The 22,399-nt window shown below is 37.2% G+C and overlaps 1 protein-coding gene across 2 annotated transcripts in view; it reads right to left on the bottom strand.

Moving 5' to 3' along the window:
- Positions 1–22,399, bottom strand: part of RPRD1A (regulation of nuclear pre-mRNA domain containing 1A) — a 44,143-nt gene that overhangs the window by 7,303 nt on the left and 14,441 nt on the right. The window contains exon 7 of one of the 2 annotated variants that reach the window (XM_039550180.1): positions 18,187–21,770. The exons of the other annotated variant lie outside the window; for it this stretch is intronic. Within the exon in view, the coding sequence (XP_039406114.1) occupies positions 21,726–21,770 (45 nt within the window). The 3' untranslated portion in view covers positions 18,187–21,725. Of the gene's footprint in view, positions 1–18,186; positions 21,771–22,399 lie in introns of those variants that run through there. 2 annotated transcript variants of the gene reach the window in all.

The following is a 22,399-nucleotide window of genomic DNA, read 5'->3' as shown; positions in this document are numbered from 1 at the left end:
AATACTACTAACAGTAGGTTCCTTTTCCTCACTAAAGAAAATGTTCCTCATAAATTCTGTCTCCCACATAAAACAGTCATCTTCCTCTCACCAACATCTCTGGCATAATGCACTCTTGGGAGTCAATTTTTTCCTTAAGCCTTCTCAGAAATAGGAAACTGTGAGAAAATTTGCTCCAAGTTTTTACTGACAAACTAGAGTAAATTTAAAAAAAAGTAAGGTTTTATAGTTGATTATATTATTGATGCAGTATAAGGTACAGAATGCAATTTTAATCCAATTTTGGTAATCCAAAGCATATGCGAGATCTGAAACTGCAGGTTAGATGTTCACAGGAATCCTCCCCCACAAGCAGAAAAATTATTCACCTATCCAAAGCACCCCATTTCCCATGACACTCTTGAAACTATTCTAAAAATCACTGGAGATGTCCAGTGTTTATTACTGGTGAGCAAGTTCAAAAGAGGGCTGATTTTCAAGCACAGTGACTCAGCAGTTTTGAGGTATTTTCAAGGCAGCTGCTGTTCACAGTTTGATTCTATTTAAAACCACTAGTCTCTTCTGAAAGGGTTTGCTTGTGTATTTTTGAGGCTGTTATTTCAGTCCTGGCATTACCTAAGTAGTCCTGGACTGCTGGAATACAAGTATTAAGTACTCATTATCAACAGCGCTCACTGTATTTTTACTGTTTTATCATAATAGCATGCACATGTACCTATAACCTTTTTCCTCAGCGTGTATGTTGAGAGTGTGACTTAATGAAAGCAGAGGAGCGGGAATTGGGATATCTAGGTGTTATTTCTAATATCATTGCTCCATTAGAAATGCTGGACATTACACAACCAAGTAACAACTTAATCCTATTTTTGACACTTTTAACTGTGGAAATCCTCATGGAGACTTTCAATTTCATTTTCACTATGCTGATTTTAAGGTAAATTTCTAATTATCCTTGTATAAATGAGGCAAGATTTGAGCTACTTACTTCTAAGAGTCAAGGAGAGGTGGAAGTATGCTGCTTTCTTTTGTTACTCTGAGCTCAATTTGCATTTCTTCCTACCTATGGAGAACCTTACTCTTGGGATATATTGGCAACCTGACGCATGGAATTAAAGTCTCTTCAATTTCCCCAGTGGCTTAAGCTAACACTACTTTCAGGCAATATTTTTTTGTATTTCCAGTCAAAAGCAGGTTTATGAGATAATTAGAACTTCTTTTGCTCATTAGACTGCCACCAATTACTACGGTTTCCATTATTTGACAGTGTAGATGAATATATTGTGAAAGCAATGCTAACAACACATGGATTCAGCACCTAGATTAATAGTGATTCTCTATCAAATCAGTACCAGGCAAAAAAGCAAAATAATTTTTGATTAGACACTACAGAAATCATAAATAATAAAAATGTGGGCAGGTCAAACAGGCTGTGCACTGCAGAGAATATATTCCCTTCCAACTAAAATAGATCTTTATAGAGATGTTCTACAATAGGAAGGTGGGACAGATAAAAAACCTGAAATTTCATGGATATGCTTTCCCTTTATAACATTGATATGACTTTGAACCTTCATCCGATCACCGAGGCTATGGAATGCACCAAAATACTGTGGTAGAAAATGTATAGCAAAGCAAGAATAAAAGGTTTGCAGGAAAGACCAGTATTTAATCTGCATCCTTGTTAGCTACAGAAAGGTAAAGTAGAAATCAATACTTCAATACAGAAAAACAAAACCCAAAAGGCTTAAAAGGCTTTTGCATCCATGGCCTGTATGTACAGAATATTTAAAACTGAGATCTCTGACTTTCTAGGTCCATTCCAGCCTTCAGTTTCAGGTGCAGATGTCAGAGCTGCATCACAGAGAAAAGGCTTCTCCTGCACTGTGTCCAACAGTGCAGAAACTACTAGAAATCTTCAAAGGTCCAGATGAAAGCAAATGTCATGTGATAGCCTGACATCTAGATCCTGAAGTTCAGAATCACAGTATTTGTTTATAGACTCTACCTTGCTAAAATCACATGCCTCACCCAGTCTGGATATTTTTCTGCAAGGAAGACTGACAACTAGACTTACAGGACTCAGATAAGCCTCACTATTACCTTGGAAAACAGATGAGCGGGTTAAATTTGGTGCTGCCTTTAAAAATTTGGTGTGGCTAACATTTGTCAGCAGTATGATTAAAAGATCAACTTATTTACCAGTTTAGGATAAAAAAACCCTGAAATAACTTTAAGATACTGAACCAACATCCATAAGCTTCACACACAAGGTAGAAGAACAAATGACAGTTATGACAAGCTTAGGAAAGGACAGACTTGGCTAACTTTCCATTGCACATTACCTACTTCCTAGAAAACAGATTTCTGGAAGAAAGCTTCAACTTTTTAGATATGCTAATATCTAACTGTTTTGCATTTGGTCTTGCCACGTTTTGAACTAAGTAAATAGCACTGAAGCAATCAGCAACTACCTGGTGACTGCTTTGTTTATTCCTTTTTGTTCTATGCACTGCCCCATGCATTACTTACTGTATGCATTATTCTATGCATAGATTTACTAATATTCTCAAAGGTGTTCTAATATCAAGCTTCTCCATTACAAAACACAATTTTTTCTTCAGAGACCTTCTTTGAGCTGACAGATGAAAATGAAATGCATCCTCTAATTCTGGGTATCCCATTTTTCTTGGTAGTTACCGTTTCCAAGAACTTAACACTGCAAAGCAAATTTTCTAAATTAAGTTATTAAGTCAATAAAGTATTAGAGACTCCTCAGCTTGTCTGCAAACAAAGCAATAGGAAGCAATGAACTCAGAAGTTTGAAATCCACAAACTAAATTAGTGACCATCTGGGGAAAGTCTGATTATGCGACTTTGTCTACCATCAACTGTTATGCTGTGGTACAGACTGGAATACACTGCAGACCTTCAAATCACAAATTCCTCACTGGTATAGTAGCAGACAGGAACAAAGCATTTTATCAGGACATTTCCCATCTGAAGAGTGATTATCAGAAATGCAAAGTCCTTCACAGTGGACACAAATTATTCTTCCCATTTCTTGAAAATGCAATTTTTGTCCAGCTCCTTCCAGCCTAAAGCAGTATCTCAAATCTCATTCATTGCAGCCTTGACTCCTGGTCTCCATCTCCATTCCTGGAACATTGCTCCTAGAACCAACTTTTGTCCAGCAAGGATGTTCAATGCCTCTCACACTCCTATCACAGCTGTATTCAGATACAATACAAATACTTGTTTTTGCCTGCCTCTTCCCATTTCTAGCTTTTCTGATTCTGTATCTAAATTTCTCCCTCTCCAATCCTGGTCTCCATTTATCATTCTGTCTATAGTTCTGGTTCTGGTTACACCTGTTTCTCCCCAGTCCTATACTTGGCCTGTTCCTACTCTCCACCTATATAATATCTTCATCAGATCTATTACCTCATACCAGTTTTTGCTTCCATTCTCTTAGTCCAAATGAATTCCAGTTCATTTCAGTCCCACATGATATTACACCCTTCTGGCTGGTCACTCCCTTCTCAGCCAGGTGATCTTCTAGTCCATTCTTTACTGTAATGTCTAGACCTGGATCTCTTCTTAATCTCCACAGCCTCTGCTGCAAGTTCCATATAAACTTGTTCAAGTTTTGCATTCAAACCCATCACTCCCATCTCCCCATTACTTAAGACTCATGGGAGCCATGGACAACCCACCCATGGAAGAAGTTATTTGTTCTCACATCACAAAGAGCAAGTGGCCAAGCAGCTCATGATCAGCCTAGAGAACAACTGTACATGGTTGCAATTGCAGAAGTCTACTTTAGCAAAAGCTGGAAAACTCTAACAGAGATTTTCACAGAAGTTAGCAATGTTTTAAGTAATCGCTGATGAGCATATTAAAAGTAAGATTTTTCCAAAGGCTTGTAATTTCATTAAATTGAGGCTCATTTTCATTAGTACATCAAAATGCATGTCCCCTTAGAAAAAAGGATTTCCCCATTTCATAATAATTTGAGAAAGAACATAAATTACTTAATCTCAAAGGTAATTTTTAAAGATTTTTTTATTATAAACTTGTCCTTAGCCTTTCTGTTGAAGACTGTGTTGCCAAAAAGTTGCTCAGTGTTTGGAAAAGTAGAAGAAAAGAAAACAGGACTTGCAAGCCTTCAGGGAGGTGGTGGAGTCTCCATCCCTGGAAGCATTCAAGAGGCACCTGGATCTGATAGTGGGTGATGTGGTTTAGGGGTTACAGTGGTAGTGGTTGGGTGGACGGTTGGGCTGGATGGTCTTGAAGGTCTCTTCCAATCCTGACAATTCTACAAGTGAGCTTAATTAGCAGGGATATTACTAGGCTGACTTATATTTATCTCCCCATAATCATAAAAGGTCAGGGGTGATGAAGAGTAATTTATAAAATAAATTACTATATACAGACATTGATTTAATTAGACAATCTCTATGGGAATATGATTTAATTTAAAGCATTCCAGGATGGCAGATATGAGCAGTAGCTGAAATAAAAGATGCCTGCCTGAGGTTAAGCTTGGTCTCCTTGTGTTTCATTATCTGATACAGCATTTATTTAGCCATTGTAATAAACTCAAAGCTATACACTTCCAAGAGATGCTTAAATTATACTGAATTCTTAAGTTTCAAATACTGGCTGACAGAACGAAGCTTTGGAGAACTTTTGATGATAAGTAATCAAGTACTTCAGAACAATTCTGAGCAATTTTGCTCACATACTGAAGTTGCTACTCCATACAGACACACAAAGGATAAAGCAGAACAGTTTTGAAAATAAGAAAATAAAAAAATTTTAATGGCTAGAATCTTATAGATAGCTTCTTGAAGTTTCACCTACTCACAAATGATCTACAGGAAATCCAAATTAAAGGGAATCAGTGTTTAATTTTAGAAGAATGTAAAACTACTGAAAAATTTGGATGGTCTATTAGAAAAGCATGCTTTTAACAATGCATTTACAAACAGTTGTGTAAAGTCTTCAGGCTCAAATATTTACTGTACTTAACAGATGAACTGTAAAAATTGTGTGTCAGACATGCATTCCTCATTTCATGCATCCCTTGCCTGTAGTCATTACAACAGTCTCCGATCCAACTTCAGATTTCGCATGTGCAACTCATCTTTCTCAACCTAATTAAGTGTTGAACAAAAATGTGGACTGCAAAAAGCATTATTTAGCAGACACAAATGGACATTTTAAAGTATGAAACTGCTGTAAAGCCAAGATTACATGTACTTATTTTAAAGATGAAAGTGACTCTGAGAATGAAAGTTAACACTGCAGGTCACTAGGTAGGGATTTATCTATTGCTAGCCAGGTTACAACTTTCCCAGATCTTCTTCCTTTGTCAAAGACAGATGTACATAATGTAGAACATAAAACCTAGTTTTATTGTAACAAGGCTAAGCACTAGTGGCAGTCTAATCCAAGCAGCAGAGATCTTAAACCAAGGTAACATATATATTGCAAACGCAGTATAGAACCACTCCGTGCTAACCTGTGGGTTAAGAAAGAAAGAAAATGAGAACTGTTTTATTCAAAGCATTCTAGTGACCTGTATTAGCTTTATTCAGGGTGAAATAAATAAAGGCAATGCAGATACAGGACCCCAAATTTCTGCTCCAGGTGAGCACACACTGGTGACCTTGTTCATTTAAATCATCTATCAGTGTAGGGTCTATCTGCACAAAGCTCATCTTGGACATTTTGAAGAAACTCTTCCAACTACTCTTTTTTTTAATGATTCATGTCTGTCTTTTCCAAGTTCATTAATTATTCCTATCCAGCCCAAAGAAAGCTGCGAAAGACAGCCACCTTACAATTTCAGAACAGTCTCACTTGAAGAGAATGTGGTTTTTGAAGATTTTTTAAAGAATAGTTCTCAAAAGAGGTCAAGAAATGCTGTGGGCCATCCAATATGTGTACACGCTAATGAATTTTATCAGCTAGACAGTTTCACATTACACTTGTCAACTCATTCTCACAGTTTCATTAAGTAGGTTGAACCACCCATTTTAGATACACGGATTCTCAAGAGGAGCATTAAGTTACAGCTCAAAGATAAGTATTCACAAGCCTGATTTGCTTAATGATAGCTGAATATGCTCAGTGTCAACTGAGAATTGAAACTATAGTTTACATGACTAACGATAATAATTCTGTAAGACAAACTGTTGATACGCTACATAGTGATTTTTGTGTTTTTCTCTCATTTTGTGTGAAATAGATACTTCAAATGCAGTGTTCAGGAACAGGGATGGGAACATAAGAAAGGTAAAGTTGGAAAGGAGAACTATACAGCAGCAGTAGATACTCTAATTCACTTGCCCCTCATATGCCCTGTGGGAATACCTCCAGTGAAAACTCTACTATGCATGAAGCAAGCAAACAACTGCACCTCTCCCATGACCAACAAGAGAGAATCATAATCTAAATTTTCGAAAAATGTGCATAGATACAAATTCTATAATTTAAAGAATTATAGAGAAAAGTGCTTTTAAAAAAAGTGCTTACTCTCAAGCTTTAGTATTAAAACAGTGTGACTAGAAAAACTTGCCTTAACAAAGTGGTACTAACAGAGAGCACTGAACAATTCCAAGAAAAATTCATAATGAAAAAGTCCCTTATCAATCAACCAATTTCAGGCAGCAAATTTGGCACGCCCACATGTTTTTTACATTATTTACCCAATTCCAAATTGCTCAAATACCTGGTTTTATTTTATAGTAAGAAAGGTGTTAAAAGAGGTTGTCAGGGAAGAAATTATGAGCAACCAGAGGAAAAAAAAGGTCTAGAGAGAAAGCAGAACATAGAACAAGTAAACAACATTAAAAAGAACACGGAAGACATTTGTAGTGTTTTTCTCAACTTTTCTTTCCCATTATGAACTATTTTGCTCCCAAAACCCTACAGATTGCAATAACCCTACTAATGCACATCTTTCTGTGATCTACTGATAAAACCTGTATCAGGAGTTAGCAATCACGGAATTACAGAAAATGCTGAGTTGGAAAGGACCCACAGGGATCACTGAGTCCAACTCCTGCCCCTGCATAGGGCCACCCCAAGAGTCACACCATGTCCTGAGAGTATTGTCCAAACACATCTTGTACTCATTAGGCTTGGTGCTGTGACATCATTTCAATCTAAAATGTCTTAGCTTTTAAAAGCATCTTTCATGCATTCAAGTCATCTATACTTTACTAAAATGATCTTTAAAATCATTATCCTGATTTATATAGAGCTCTAGGAGTATCTGTGGGGTTTTCCATTTTGTATGTCTATATTCCTATCCAATTGTGGATGAAATGACCTTGGAAGATCAGGTCATGAGGCAAACACAGTAAGTTAAATGTTGTTACAGTAATTTACTACTAAGATATTTACAAACAAAATCATGAGTAATTCAGTTGACTTGTTACTGGGGGGAAAAAGCAAATAATGCAAAAAATTCCTTCATTCTTCATGTTTACACAGTGTCAAAAGAAATAGAATTATTCAAAGTAGTAAATCACTTAAATTCCCTTTTTTTACCATGTGCTTCTTGAATGTCAGAATGCAAGTCACTTGGGTATATTTTCACCAAGTTCATTACCCTGGGTTTCCTGTATGACAGACAGTCCAATCTTCTCTCTTATTCACACTAAATCCACTCTCACAAACTTGATACTGCTTTAAATTTGTACCAAGAGTTCTAGAGAAAACCTCAGCCTCTACTTCCATTTGTACAGCCTAAAATAAGAACCTGTACAACTTCTCATTTAAAAAGTTGGTTTTCCTTACAATGTTTTAGAAAAGCAGGGTTTTAGCAGATTTGATGTCCAAATTGCAAAGTAATGATGTCAATCTCATATCACTGGTGAGCTGCTTCCAATTCCCTCAGAAAACAAGACCTGAAGTAGCAATGGAAACAGCACTCTTGCTGCAGAAAAGGGTTTACCATGGTGGCAAACTGAATTGAATACAAATCCAGTACACAGGGCTAGTATAGCAATTTAAGAACTTTTTTATTAATTGTCTATCCCTACTTGCTCAATAAACCTTTAAGGCTGGTCTCTCCATAGACTCATGCTTCCAGCAGGTCTGAACCTGCAGCTCATGCTCAGGCAAGAACTGGACTGACTAGCTGGCACAGCAAAACCCGCCCGCCAGGACCTGTTTTAAGATTTCTGGTGTGCTGGGCATGATCTGTGGCAGGCTAGAGTGTCTGTTTATGAAGAACTACACAAATGCCCTCTGGGCATATGTTTCCAGCCTGCCATGAGGTAGATGGATTGAGTAACAGACCTGAGTGTGCCACCTTTCCGTCACTCTGCAGTGCAATGTCATGCAAAGCAGCAACATTTCCCCATGTAGGGCAGGAAATGTGACAACGAACAGCACTAAATCCAAGGTACACATGGTAAATTACTTATGATTTGGCCATGACTTACAATAAAATACAAAGACTCGCACCCAAACTTAAGATACCATCTTAAAGAGTAACCATACAACTCACCATGCATTCCAAATTTTTAGATTTTTTTTTTTAAAGGGCTTCCCTTGCAAAGTAAAAGGTAGCTTCTCTGTTGACACCCCTCAAACCAAAGCTAGCCAGGCACCACAAGCTGGAGGGCTCAACAGCCCAAATGAGTCCCTCAGTGACTCTCAGCCGTCTCTAGCAGGTCTTTGATGGTGCAATAGCATAGCAAGAGGAGCCCCTACTGACAGGGCAAGTACCTGCTGATGGTGCAGAGAGGACAAATCTGTCGTCCACTTTCACAGCTAAAAAGAACAAAATCATGTTTTTGCCGCTGTTGAGGGAAAGTGACTTGCTCACAGCTACGTTATCAAGAAGAGTCAAGACCACAGGACCAAATAAAACCAGCAAAAAAACCCTCCTCACAGTCATTCATGCGTAGGTGGAAAGCTGCAACTGTGTAGGGCATATTTCATTATGTTTCCAAATGAACTGAAATTTGGAGGAGGAAGTTCATTGTGCAGCATGGCAAAAGCTGTGTGATATTACATAAAAGCAGACTAGGTACCCCAATGTTGGAAGAAAAACCCATTTTCAATCACTCGTGTGCCATGAAAAAAGGAGCAACATGCTTTAACAAGTACATCTGTATGCAGCAGCATAAGAAAAAGCCTGTCTGCCATTAAACATTTTGAGGGACATGAAGAACATGTCTCCTGAGGAAATTATTTCAGGGAGACTCTGGACCCCACAGCATTCTCAGAATTGCAGAGTATCCCTTCCTCCCCCTGCAGCACTAACTCCCACTGCCTACTGACCCTCACAACAGTTTGTCTGTGTGCATGTTTTTCATGAGTAGCTTTGTTTTTACTGGAGCTCTAATGAAATTCAGTATTTTCTAGCAATCTCCTACTGAAACTCGGGCACTAGCTCACATGGAGAATATGCTCTAGATTTTGAATCATAGAATACAATAATGAGTTCTTAAATTAGAAAATAGATATTTAAATGGTAAGCCTTTATGAATTACTTTGAAATATGCAAATCTGGAGTTTGTGCTCACCATTTTGTAACTGAAGATTGTAAAACCTACATTACGAACATCAGTCTTTATTACTCCTGGTATTTTTAAGAGTAGCTTCTGTAAACTCTCTTGCTCTTTTAGTTATATACCTAACTGGATGATAGCTATTCAGACTCCAGAAGACAATGAATACTTTCAGGCAAATCCAAACCTGAAGCTGAAGTGACTAAGATTATTCTACAGCCCATGTATGGATTTACTCTCAGAAGCCTAAGAATTATTGCTTACTATTTCACAGAAACACAAGGTTGAAACCTACAGCTGCCATTGAGCATGTACTTTTTCTGATCATGCTGCATGAGAAGAACATTAATTTTCCACTGAGTACAGCAGCTACTATTCAACATGGCTTCAACAGTTTGGGGATAGAATATTTGCTGAGTTGTACACGCACACACAGAGCGCAGAGGACATTAACGGAGTAAGTGAGATGTTCCTAGTCAGCAGTGACAGGAATCTTCTCTATCTTAAACTGTTAGATTTGAAAAAAAAAAAAAATTGCTAGTAATATTTTTGTGGTTTACATATGGATCAACACAATAATTTTCAACTGGTTTAAAAGCAGTTGCATGATCCAATATTAGTAACACTGATTAGCCAAATAATAAAGCAGCATCCTTCTAGGACTCAAGGACTAAGCACAAAGCATAACAACTCTACTGGAGTGTGGACTGGGAAAAAAGGAAGATCTTGGTCTTCCAGAAAACTGGCCTGGATTCCTCTCTTTGCATAAGGCAGAAGACACTAATCAGCCGTAAGATAAAGAAGTTTCAGGGTGCTCCTTTCTAGAAATGCTGAGAGCATGGGTACAAAGCAGCTGTAGAAGACTGCACATTAAATTTTCAATGACATTTGGATGACTTCAATCTACATGCACTGCAGCAAGGGAATGCATTAACAAGCCATATAAATTACAGGTGAGAAGCTAGCCAGGAAACCAAAGGAGCAGTGTTTTAAAGACTACTGTCTGAAGCATAGCCTAGTCATGTTAAATTTCTTGCTGCTGTGTTCTAAGACAGCACTATCGTACAAGAAGAAATCCAGAAAAGCAGGAATTGCTGGTTCTTAAGAAGAAGGTGTTGTCTGAAAAAGCTCAGGCAGGTTCTCAAAACCAAACCTGTATGTAGTGACTGTACCTTCTGCTTTGGGTGTGCACCTGCATCACTACTTTATTCCACAATCTTTCAGCCTGAGGATAAAAGTCTTTGAGGTAACATTGACTGAGCAAGAATGTTTGATTTCTTCCACAGGTAAGGTTATAAATAGGGACTTTCCATTCCTTCATCTTCAGATGAACTAAGCACAGTAGTTGTGTTATCACAAGAGAGCAAACGACAGGTATACACACAGACAGAATTGAATTCTCTCTATAGAGGTTGCATCTAACATCATCCTATGCCAAATGATGTGTTTCTCTACTGGAAATGGCACTCTATTCCCTACAGGACCTGTGACAGCAAATACAAGAAATGTCTGGCTTTCAAGATGACATGCTAAATTGTTTTGTTTAAACAGTCAGTGTATACAATGCTAATTACAGTGGTACAGCTCCTAGATTTAAATACTCTAAAACTAAAGACTGTTTGATGTCCCACCATTTTAAAAAACAACAGCAGCAACAAAAATCACCACCACAGAAGTTGTGTCAGCAGAAGAAAGAAAATGAGGAAAATGAGGAAAGAGGAAACCATGATCTACTGGCACTCGTCCAGCATCTCTCACACTGGTTATTATGGAATCATAGATGAGTAAGACTAAACAGGTATGTCTGGAAGCTACGTGCTGAGTATCAATTTAAAAAAACCCCTGATTTCCTCTGGATGACAAATACTCCAAAATAAAGTTGATGATGGCACAGCTTGCCAAATTTAGCTATCGAATATGCTGGCCTTTTGAGCTACCACCTTTTGCCCATGGTTCACTACAGCTGAAGGATGTCAATTACCTGCATTAGAAAACAGGTAACTTAAGATGGAAAATTTCATGTTTCTAGAACATATCTAGAATGTAAGCTGGGCTTCACCTTGATTCTCTGAAATCTTGGGCAATGAAAAGCACCAGCTTTCACTGTTGAGTCTGGATGTGTAGGACAGCAAAGACAAGGTGGAGGGATGCAAAGAAAAAGGAGATTCTCTATGAATGCAATGCTCTCAGTGGTCTCTTAGTGACCATGGTTTGAGGAGAATGCAGAATAAATGATAGTGCACAAAAAAAGAAATAAAGCAATGGGTCATTATATATAGCAAATAGGGATGTGATGCAGAAAATGACTGATTTCATATCTACTGCCTTTGCAGAATCATTCCTCCTACTCTGGTAGCTACTAGCAACCTAGAAATAAATTACATCAAAACTCTGTGTTTGAAACATTGCCAAGTGTAACACTCGGGGGAGTTACACCGTCTGCTGTCTCCTGCCTTCTACCTTCTTCAGGATCAAAGGGCTCACATTTACTAAGAACATGACAGTTCTGAGGCTTGTCTTTAAGGAAGTTATAAGGAGCTCAGTGTTCCACATAAAATGTGAGAACTGTTTAAAGGCATAAATAACTGTGGTAACAACAAACAATGACGTCCCTCTACTTCCTTTGCTGTCCAATGAAGTATTTGGGCTGGAGTAAAATGAACCTTTGATACTGACTGAAGAGAAACAAAGGAAGAAATACATAATTAGGAATGGAAAGTGGTCATGAGAACCTAACACTTGAGGAAATAGAGCCCAATAAGCATCTACTTAACCTGTAGGACCACAGTCAGATGTAAATCTTGATTCTCCAGCCCACTTCACATTATTTTATTGCTATTTTTGACATGTTGTTAAAGTTCTATTTTCAGAACTGACCTTAAAATAAAGGTCTTTTGAAGGGCAGAACTCAGAACTCAATGCTTATCTCCAACTTTCAATTCTGTTTTTCAAAACTGTCTTTCAATGTCATAAGTAACTAAGCAGCCACTACACATTTTCTACCCCAAATTCTGCTTCCAGCCAAGCTTTAAAACTGTAGCATGTTCTGACTACAAAGCCAATTCTCCACACATTTACAGGGTAACATAAAAAATCTGGTCTGGATGCATGGGGAGGAATGAAAAAAATCCCACCAAAATACAGAGGGAAATGTCTAAATTCTGGGAAGATCTAAAGCTTAATTTTACAGTGATTTCTATCCATTTGTTAACACCAGCCTATACTTAAATCAAGAGATGCACAGAATAGTTTTAAATACTTCAGGATTTGTGCTAAATCACAAAATACTGATTAATATCCCAGCCCTCTGGTGCATAGCTACAGTAATGCCTACAATTATTTTAGAAAGCTTGTGGCATTTCTCCTACTTCTCAGCTTCCTCTCTCACCCCCATTTAAAAATTATGTGTATACTATGGAAAACAAACTCAACTACAGAGGGAGAGTGCATCTCTTGCGTTGAGAAATAAGCCTGATTCAGGGAGAGATTATTTGGGCCAGATAATGTTCTTAACAGCACTTTATCTCATCAGAGTCCTTATTTCCCCCATTAACCAAAATGTAACATACTTGTCTCTGCCTAAAACTTGGTAATACATTCCTCTCCTACCTATGCCCCTCAAAAATACCATTCTCATTGCACTGACTTAAGGTGTATCCTTTTCAGTTTGGTAGCACAGAAGTGCAGAAAAAGAAGTAATCAAAATTCCTTTTTGACACTAACAAAATGTTTCAAATGTTTCCATTGAAATATATACCATCTCATTCCAAATTCTGAACATCATCTTCAATCTCAAAAAGTTGTAACATCAGATTTTTCTTCTATTTGTGATGGAGGGATGTACTCTATTAGATAATAGGGATATCATACTAGTGTGCATAAGGTTGAGGGGTTTTATAATCAATTCAAATTCATAATATATTTCTAAATTACAAACCCAGTCAGAATGTAAGAACCTGCTGTGATGTCAGTTTCACAGATGAAGAAAATTAAACAAAGATGTTTTTGTGAAAAAACTGAAGAATTTAATAGTGAATCAGGCAAGAAAATAAAACAGCTAGTGGTATTGGAGAGAATACCTCAAACACTGTCTCCTTAGATTCCTTACTTTCAAAGAAACAGTTTCAATGCTATCATTACAGACAACAATTTTACACCCACAGCAGTACCATTTATTCAAGATGGGGCAGCACAGCGGTAAAAGACCATTCAGTGAACTATGATGTGACCTGGTTCCTCTAAACAAACAGCCAAATGTCCCATCTCCATCCCAGTTAGTCCAATTCTCTATCCCACAGTAGCTCCCAGCCAGTGTGCACCCTCCAACTCTCCCCTTTCCACCCCACTATTCTTTGATGTCTTCTACGTCACCTAACTATTGTTGTGGCAAAGAGCAGTGGAAGTTATGGCTGGTTCCATGCTCCATAGGCTGACTAGCATGGACTGAGGGGAGAAGAGCTACTGAAGCATTTCTCTGGGCCTCTCTTCTCTTTACATATTCACGGAAGTAATTTTATCAAACTTGCAAGAGCTAAATAATTAGGATTGCTTCCCGGCCAAAGGAAAGAACTGATATGACTGGCAATGTAACTGCAACAGTCAAGCCTCCCAGGAAATCGGACAATACCTGTAAGCCCTATGTAACAGCAATTCACTCCCTCCTCTTCTGCCAATCACTGCCAGCAATAACTGAGAAATATTAGAAAAATGTTTTGCCCTCTCTAGTAAAGTCAACTTCATGCATTTTTTATGTCAGAGATACATCTTCAAACTATATAAATAAAATGAAATTCCAAGACAACACAGGAGTTCATTTACAGGATTTATACATCATCCTGTGTTGTTTCTCTACATTCTGCTTCTCCTTATTTCCATCAATTTTACTCCACAGCACTCCAAACTTTGGCAGTGGAAAAACTTTACCAACTCCAAGCTAGACCAATACAGTATTTTTTTTTACTTTTGGAAGAACTGAAAAACTTCACATCTGCTTCAGTCAAATGCAAAAGTAAATGTACTCTGGCTATTCCTTTGGTTTAAAATAAAGTTTTAAGGCAAGTGTAAGGACCATGGTATACACTTATCAGGTGGTGGTGAGCACTCCTTTGACTTCCATTTCTTCCTGGCTAAGAAACAAATTCTCAGCAAGCACTACAGCTGTGAGATACATTGTTCCCTCACTGCTGCTAAAACAGCATTCAACTACTCTAACATCACACCCCCCAGAATACTACTGACTCAACTTCAAAGAACAGTCAGAGAGCTGGTGTTTCAACATTGTCCTCAACCTCAACTCACACTTTCCAAGCCGTTCACCCCACTCTGAAGACACATGTGCGATACCCCAATCAATGAAAGAAATCCAGGTATGAAGAAAATAACCCAGCTTCTTAACACATTTTGAAATAGGGTGCCAGCAAAAAAAAAAAGGAGAAAAACCCCCACAAAAACAAAAAACCACACAAAAAACCCCACCCACCCAAAACAAAAAAAACCCAACCCAACCACAAAAAAAACCAGTGGGCATGTGTCTACATGATCATAAAATCTCAGTTTCCAATCAATACAAGAATAAATACTTCTGCAAGTAGCTGTACCATCATGTGAAAGTCCAGTTCTCCTCCTCCCATTCCACCCTCTTTTGATTCACACCTCATCATGTGTTTCAGCATGGAGGCAAGCCTTCCAGACTAGATTCTCTAGGAAAAAAGGCTATCATTAATCTTGGAGATTAATTTTCAGAATCAGGCCAGTATTAACTAATTGCAGTTGCTACTAGCTGAAAGGGAACATTACTCAATGTTCTGTATTTCATCAATAAGCTTTAAGAGAAAGATAGAGAGTTTTTAAGAACTGGGTTTTTCAGCACAGTCCAGCTAAGAACTATGTTCCTTAACAGTTTTCATCTTTTCTCAGCTGGTGCTCTTGACCTACTGCACCATGAAGTGGCCTACTGTTCTCTAAGCTTTTTAGGAATGAGGATTAGCTGATTTTATTGTAAAAGTCTGGATATTTTGAAGTAAATTCCCCAGGTTTAACTAAGACATTAGTGCAACTGTGGTGCTTTGCTGGTTTTGATTTGTAAAATTCAGCTTCACTGAGTCCTACTGAAGAGTATTTCTGCCCTCTGCAATTAGCCATAGCTGAAGAGATGGAAGTTGTCTGCAACAGTCACAATAAACCCTGTGGCTAGTTTAGTAGGACCATTACAGAAGATCATAATGAATTCAAACTAGGAAAACAGAATAGCTTTCGTTTCTGATTAAAGCAGTTTGACTATGAACTCTTTCATTTCTATTCATGAGACCAATTCTTACAACAAAATTATTAAAACTAAAAATTATTCTGATCTGTCATGCAATATTCACATGTATTCTTGAATGTTCTTCTTACTTCCCATGATATTTTGCCCATGAGTGATGGGCTTAATAGTAGACAAATTTCAATTAAAGCTCTGGGTTTAAAGAAAAAAAAAAAGATAAAAAACAAAAAAACCCCACCCAAAAACAACCAAACAAAAAAAATCCCCACACTGAAAGTGCACTGTTCTTACACACTACAAAATGTCAACTCCAAAAGAGGAATATTTCACTCATAATGTTTTTTTTTTTAAATGCAAACAGGTTTTTGTCATAAAAATGGCACCTATACTTACTAATTAGTTTGTGGAAATCAACATTTCTTACTTTCCCCTATGCTGACGTTAAAACACAACATAACAAAAGGTGATACATTAACAGGCTCTGAAAATATTTGCCACCTCAGACCACTACATAAGATGATGAATTATTTTCTTATGCAGAAGTGAGAACAGGGGTAAATGTGAGCACTCTGCCCAAGATCTACAGTAACTGGATGCACACATGCCAACTCACAGCTACTTGCTGTCCACCTGAAGACCGCTTCCTTGCTGTGTACATTCAAATTCTCCAAAAAAGTATCAGCTGTCCACAACAGCATGAGTGCCACTATGTTCTACATCAGATTTTACACAATTGGCTTTTTCTGTAAGCACTGGAGTAGTTTTGAGTGAAAACATCAGAAGCCTGCAATAGAATAAAATCTGTTTTGTGTTGTTTCAGAGAGGCTGAGAGAAAAAGCAAGCTGATGTTCTAGCCATTTCTCTTCTTTCTTCTACCAGAGATTTCTAAAAGCAGTTCTCATCAGCCCTTCCAATCAACCAGGCAAACCATTATCAGAAATGGAGCAAAAAAATGTAATGATTGTTATAGGTCATAGTAAAGTGTAACTCAAGCATGGTGCTTCCTTTTAATACAGAAGCTCGTTAGACAAAAAAAAACCTTATTTATAATAAAGTTTCTAGATCTTAGTGACAGCAGAAACATTAAAATAAATACAATTTAAAACTGTAGAAATTTTAAAACAACTTTTGAGTATCAGCCTAACAACAGAGGCTTTAATTTGGACACTATTTAAAGAGAACTCTTAAGGAGCACAGCTTTTGAGTCAACTACAACTATCTTCAAATACACACTGGCTTATTTTCCTATTAAATGAAACAACCAGAAGACACTAACTAAAGCAACCTATTTTCATTCAGTTTTTTTATACAAGTAATCTCAAATTCTGGAACAGAGTTTTCCAACATCCTTCCCTCTCCCTTTCCACACATAACATCAAGGGTTTTTTGAACTAGATTACAATGTTTCTTTAGTAACTCCCAGAGAGAAAGACCGATGTCCAGTCTGCCTAGAATGACTACCTGTCACTCAGTGTGGTCTTATGTTCCTATTTAGAGCTCAACAAATAATTTCAAAAGCAAGTTTCTAACTGTAGGAGAGATACAAGCAGGGTTTGCAGTTCTGCTTTGTATTGAAAATACAGATAAAAAAGAAAAATCTTTAAATTTATTGTCTACCGACGCAAACATCAGATTTAAAAAAAAAACTTAAACAGTAACAATATTACTGTTGGAAATTAGGGATTGCAGAAAAGGCAGTTTGAATTTGAAAAATCTCACTGCTATTACTGATGTAAACAGGCACTACAGTATCAGTATTTCCTACATCAATTTCTTATATCCAGGTTTTCTTTTTATTCCAGCAAACTCCTGATCAAAGCAAAGGAAGTATCTACTGCAGAATGCACTACAGAAAAGTCACTTGCCAATCTACAGCTGTCCTTCAAAAAACTTCAGTTCAAGTTAGAGCACTGATTATTCCCTTTATAATTTCCCATCATCTCAGATGTTTGCACAAGGTTTTACATACCTGCAAAACTTGTTCTTCTGAGGATGACACAGATAGATCCATTCATTTTGATTAACAGTATGAAGTTTTTGGCTGGCAATAGCCAGGAACATTCTGGCTAAAAGTCACACAAACAACAGCAAGTCCTAGCTAGTCAAGACCAGTATCTTCTCCCAATGTTTTTATAATGAGGAATTCAAAATGCACCTCAAGGGTATTAAGTACCTGGTATCTTGTGGTATCTCATACATATATACCTTTTTTTCCCCCCTTTCAAATAAAAACTAATGGGTAGGTTGCAGAGTGAAAGCTAAAAAAAGTTCACCCTTCACAAACAATAAGGGTGAAATGGAAAAAAAAATATAAAATCTGTAACATTTTTATTACCTTGTTTCAAAACAAAAGTATCTTGAATGACAAACAATGCTATAAAATGTGATGAATTGAAGCAAAAGTTTATCTTTATTTTACAAGGATGAGCAAAGTACAAACTACAACCTGTTCAATCTGTTGGAAAAGCCAGGATTTATATTCACATATCTGATAAGTCAATTTAAAAGGTGGAAGCCTTCAAGTGTTTCTGCCGCTCTGAATGTCAACAGTGAGCTGTGAAGTCTAATATTCTTTTAGGTACAAACTGAGTAACTCTATACTATGGTATCTGAGGCTGCAGTCAATAAGTCACTATATGAAAGAGGTATATTTATTGCTCAAGTACAGAGAAGTTATAAATTTGTTATAAAAATGGGTCAAATAAGCATTATTCTCATAGAACAGGCACAACACAGGGGAACAAAATGCACTGACCATTTGACTTTGCTTTTTTGTGTTTGTCATTAAGGGCTGCTGTTTCTCCACTCTAGTCTTGCAAATTACTTCTCTGAAACTCTAAAACTTTTATCTCCTGTCACTGAAAAAAGTGCTTATGGAAACTAAGCAACCACATCTAAAAGATAGGTCAGCAACCTGTAAGAACACTTAGCAAGCCTACTTCTACTGCAGATAAGGGATGCAACCTATGTCTTATTTTAAACATCCCCTCAACTTAACTTCTAACTTCTATTTCAGTGGTCACTTAATTCTCCCCAGTCACCTTTGGGTAGGTAATCCAAACTACCGATCTTACCGAAATTTAGTTTTGTTTTTTAAAGAAACACAACCCCAGTGCCAATATTCACTAAAGGACTTGCACTGTGCAACTCAAACCATTTACACTACACAAAGCCTCTCAAATGGCCATTCAAATAGCCAACCTATAAGCAAGGGATTTCAACCAATCTACACAAATACCTAAACACAGTGGTCTGTTCCTGAATCACATTCCATTTTGTACATGGCATGATGGGGAGAGCTAGAACATAAACAATATATGCATTAAAGATCTTTAGCCTACAGTTCCTTCCTGATGGTCAAGAGCTACATATGTTTCTCTGAAAAACAGCGCAAGTTACTTGAAACTGGGACACTAGAGAAAGAAAGTAATTTTGGTGAAGGCTCTCCCCCCTTTATAATAAAAACAGACATCCAGTCATATTCCCCTCAGCCTAACAATATCTGCCTTGACTCAAAAGACACCTTTCAGTAAAAGTCATAGATTCCCTGAACTGCAAGCAATGCTAAGTCAGCTTCAGTTTCTGAAGCTGCAATCTTGAAAAAAAAAAATGAATACAATCACTCATCATGTCAAGAGATCACACGACAGGGTCTGTTTGTACCACTATTAGGTACCACTATTTCTGTTATCAAGCATGTATCAGATTTCAAATAAGCAAAACAGTCCTAGGGAGTTTGGATGAACCTTCCTGACCACTTCCTGATACCTCCCAGCTACCATTTCTGTAATCATTGCACTGTTACCTGCTCAGCTCCAATTCCAGACTGAGTTACTGCACTGTTGCCACATTTACGGAGTTGTAGATCACCTACAGTGCTGCAAACTCCACCCCGTAACAAAAGGCAGTGTAGGGCTCATCCTACAAATCAATCTTCAACCAAAGCTCAGTAAAATAATTTAGATGCTCAGATTCAAGGTTATGAAAAAATTAATCCCAATTAGCTGGACTTGAAAAGTACAAAGCATAATGGAATATATTACCCTAAGTAATCTGTCACTGAACAAAAAAACCTGACATACAAACATACTAGAGAAGAGTAAGGGGGTATAAAGAAAAAAAAAACCAGCAAGAAAAGCACTACAGTCTGTGATAACATGAAGGCCATGGTGAAGGGCAACAGTAGACAATAGTACCAATCCAGTCTGGTATTGCAAAACAAAACTTAAGGATAAGAGGCCTGTTATACCACTGCTACCCCTAAACTGTTTGCTTAACATTTCTGTCTGCATTTGAAACCATTAAGTGTGAACTGAGCAGGAGAAAAAAAAAGTCTTTCAAATCCAGAGCTAAAGTCAAGGCTAACTGCTTGCTGTTTATCTGTAAAATCCCAAGACAAAATTAAAACCTTTAGGAAGACAAGTCAAGCTATATGGAGCCATAAAAGCTCAGTCATGAAATAAAAGTGCATTGAACATAAAATATTCTCTCAACATGCTAAGAAACCACAATTAAAACCAGATGTGTGAGCATAAGAATATGAATACTGCTTCTAGAGCTGTAGAAAACCAGAAATGCAAGACAGCAACATTAAGTCCTTTAACTAAATATAAGCTGCTAAATCAGAGCAGGCTTCCCAAAGTAGCACTTCCTTCATAAAATTTTGGACCTAGTGACAAGATATTCCCAAATTTAAAGTGGTAAGGTGATGAGAGTGTGCAAGAAACTGTATGTCCACTACATGCTAAGTGTAGCAATACTACATCTTTCCAAAAGGTCAAAATAAAGGTGAGAGGGTGTCTTGTGATCCCCTACTCACACCTACCGTTCATGAGTCATGTAAGATTTCCAACTATCAAACCCTTTATTTGAAATTTAGTAAGAGACTATTTACTTTATAATCCATGAGTCTGGGGCAGGGAGAGGCAAAAAGCAAAGAAACATGAGAGAACAGTAAATCAAGTTCTTCTCTTGTTCATGTCATTTTTAAGGCCATATTAATTCTAGAATAACAGGACAGTCTTATCAAAAGGACATAAACCATCTGGGTATCAATTTATGTACACCCAAGTCCTTGTTCCTGTATAACACAAATATCTCTTTTTATCCGTCAGTGAGACCAAGAGACCAACCAATATTTCTGCTGAAAAACTAGGAGACAAGGCAGGGAGATACAACACAGAAGCAAAGAGGGGAAAAGTCAACCATAGTAATAGAAAATAGGAATGGTATCAGTCCTCCAAGGCTTCAGAAAAAAAGTGTTCCACAAAATATTTCTGCAAGTTTCCATTTCCTCTAATAGACAGAATCCAATCTAGCTAGAAATCCTAGCTGGAGCCACAGTACACTGAACCTTAAATATTTACACTACTTTAAAACTACCAAAAGTGAACAGAAAATACTCCTTAGCACGATTGTAAATTTGAGGGGGATTCTAAAGGGGCCTAAGTGCAATTATAAAGCACAGCTTCTCTGTTACTTTATAATAAAGTGGAAGTTTTTTTATTGTGCTTGTGAAGGACAAGTCCTACATTCATCACTTCTCATTCCTGATCATGTAAACCCAACAGTGTAATTTAAAAAGAAGTCTGAAAAAGTCTTGTTTTCACAGCTTTCTCCTTTTGGAAATAGCAGCTTCAATGCAAGCAACTCCCAAACTTCTGCACTGGGAATTCTGAATTATTTCACTGAAAGAATGTGAGAGTTTTAGGAACAACCATGTGAAAATTTTAGTCTTCAAGAAAAAGGAATGACACTGAATAAATACTGATCCATCTCAGGCATAAACTCAGCAACGTTTGTGAGAATATAGATGAAAATAGCAGAGGTTTGGTATGAGTAGTTACAGAATTCCTCCTCTTCAAGTTTTCAAAAACAACAGACAATACAAGATTTTGATTCTTAAATTTATTTTTAGCAGGATGTGTGTACTAATGGATGCTGACATCATTAGAAGATAGGTCCATGTCCACCACCTGCAACAGAAGCTAGACAGATGTTAAAGAAAACAACTGAAGAGTTAAAGATGACACTACTTACCCCAAACATACTTAGGAAAGTCACCTACTAAGCAGTACAGTTAGCTTTTGATGCAGACATGACATTATTTATCTGTTATCAAAATTTCCTGTCAAGATTTAGCACATACATTACCTTGCTTTTGATGGGAATCATGCACTTCTGTTTCAGAAATAACTATTAGAGAGACTCTTATTCATAAAAAATTATTCATGGAAAGATTGTTATTTAAAATTACTTACCAGTAAATTATCTTTAGAAGATAAAAGATCTGCAAATTTAGGTCTAAAGGTTCTATCTTAAGCTGAAAGCTACTGACAATTCTTTAGTAATTACAATTCTAATTGTTAAACCAGGTTAACAGCAGGTAACATTTCTATATTCAACTAAGAATACATCCATTTGTTCCTTACTATACCTGTTTGGTATGGTAAGAAATCAGTAAGTTAGGATCTCAGCATTATACTCCCAGACGGGTGATACTAATTCAGGAAGAAATAAAGACTTTCTGTTACAACTGAGAGACCAAGTTACATTCAGGAAAGTGTCAACAGCCAGAAGTCTAACACGAGAAACAAGCTTGTCT

The sequence above is a fragment of the Corvus cornix genome, chromosome 2, assembly GCF_000738735.6.
Source record: "Corvus cornix cornix isolate S_Up_H32 chromosome 2, ASM73873v5, whole genome shotgun sequence".
Classification (NCBI taxonomy): domain Eukaryota; kingdom Metazoa; phylum Chordata; class Aves; order Passeriformes; family Corvidae; genus Corvus; species Corvus cornix.
Note: the sequence above shows the minus strand (reverse complement) of the source record. Positions and strands in the feature narration are given on the sequence as shown.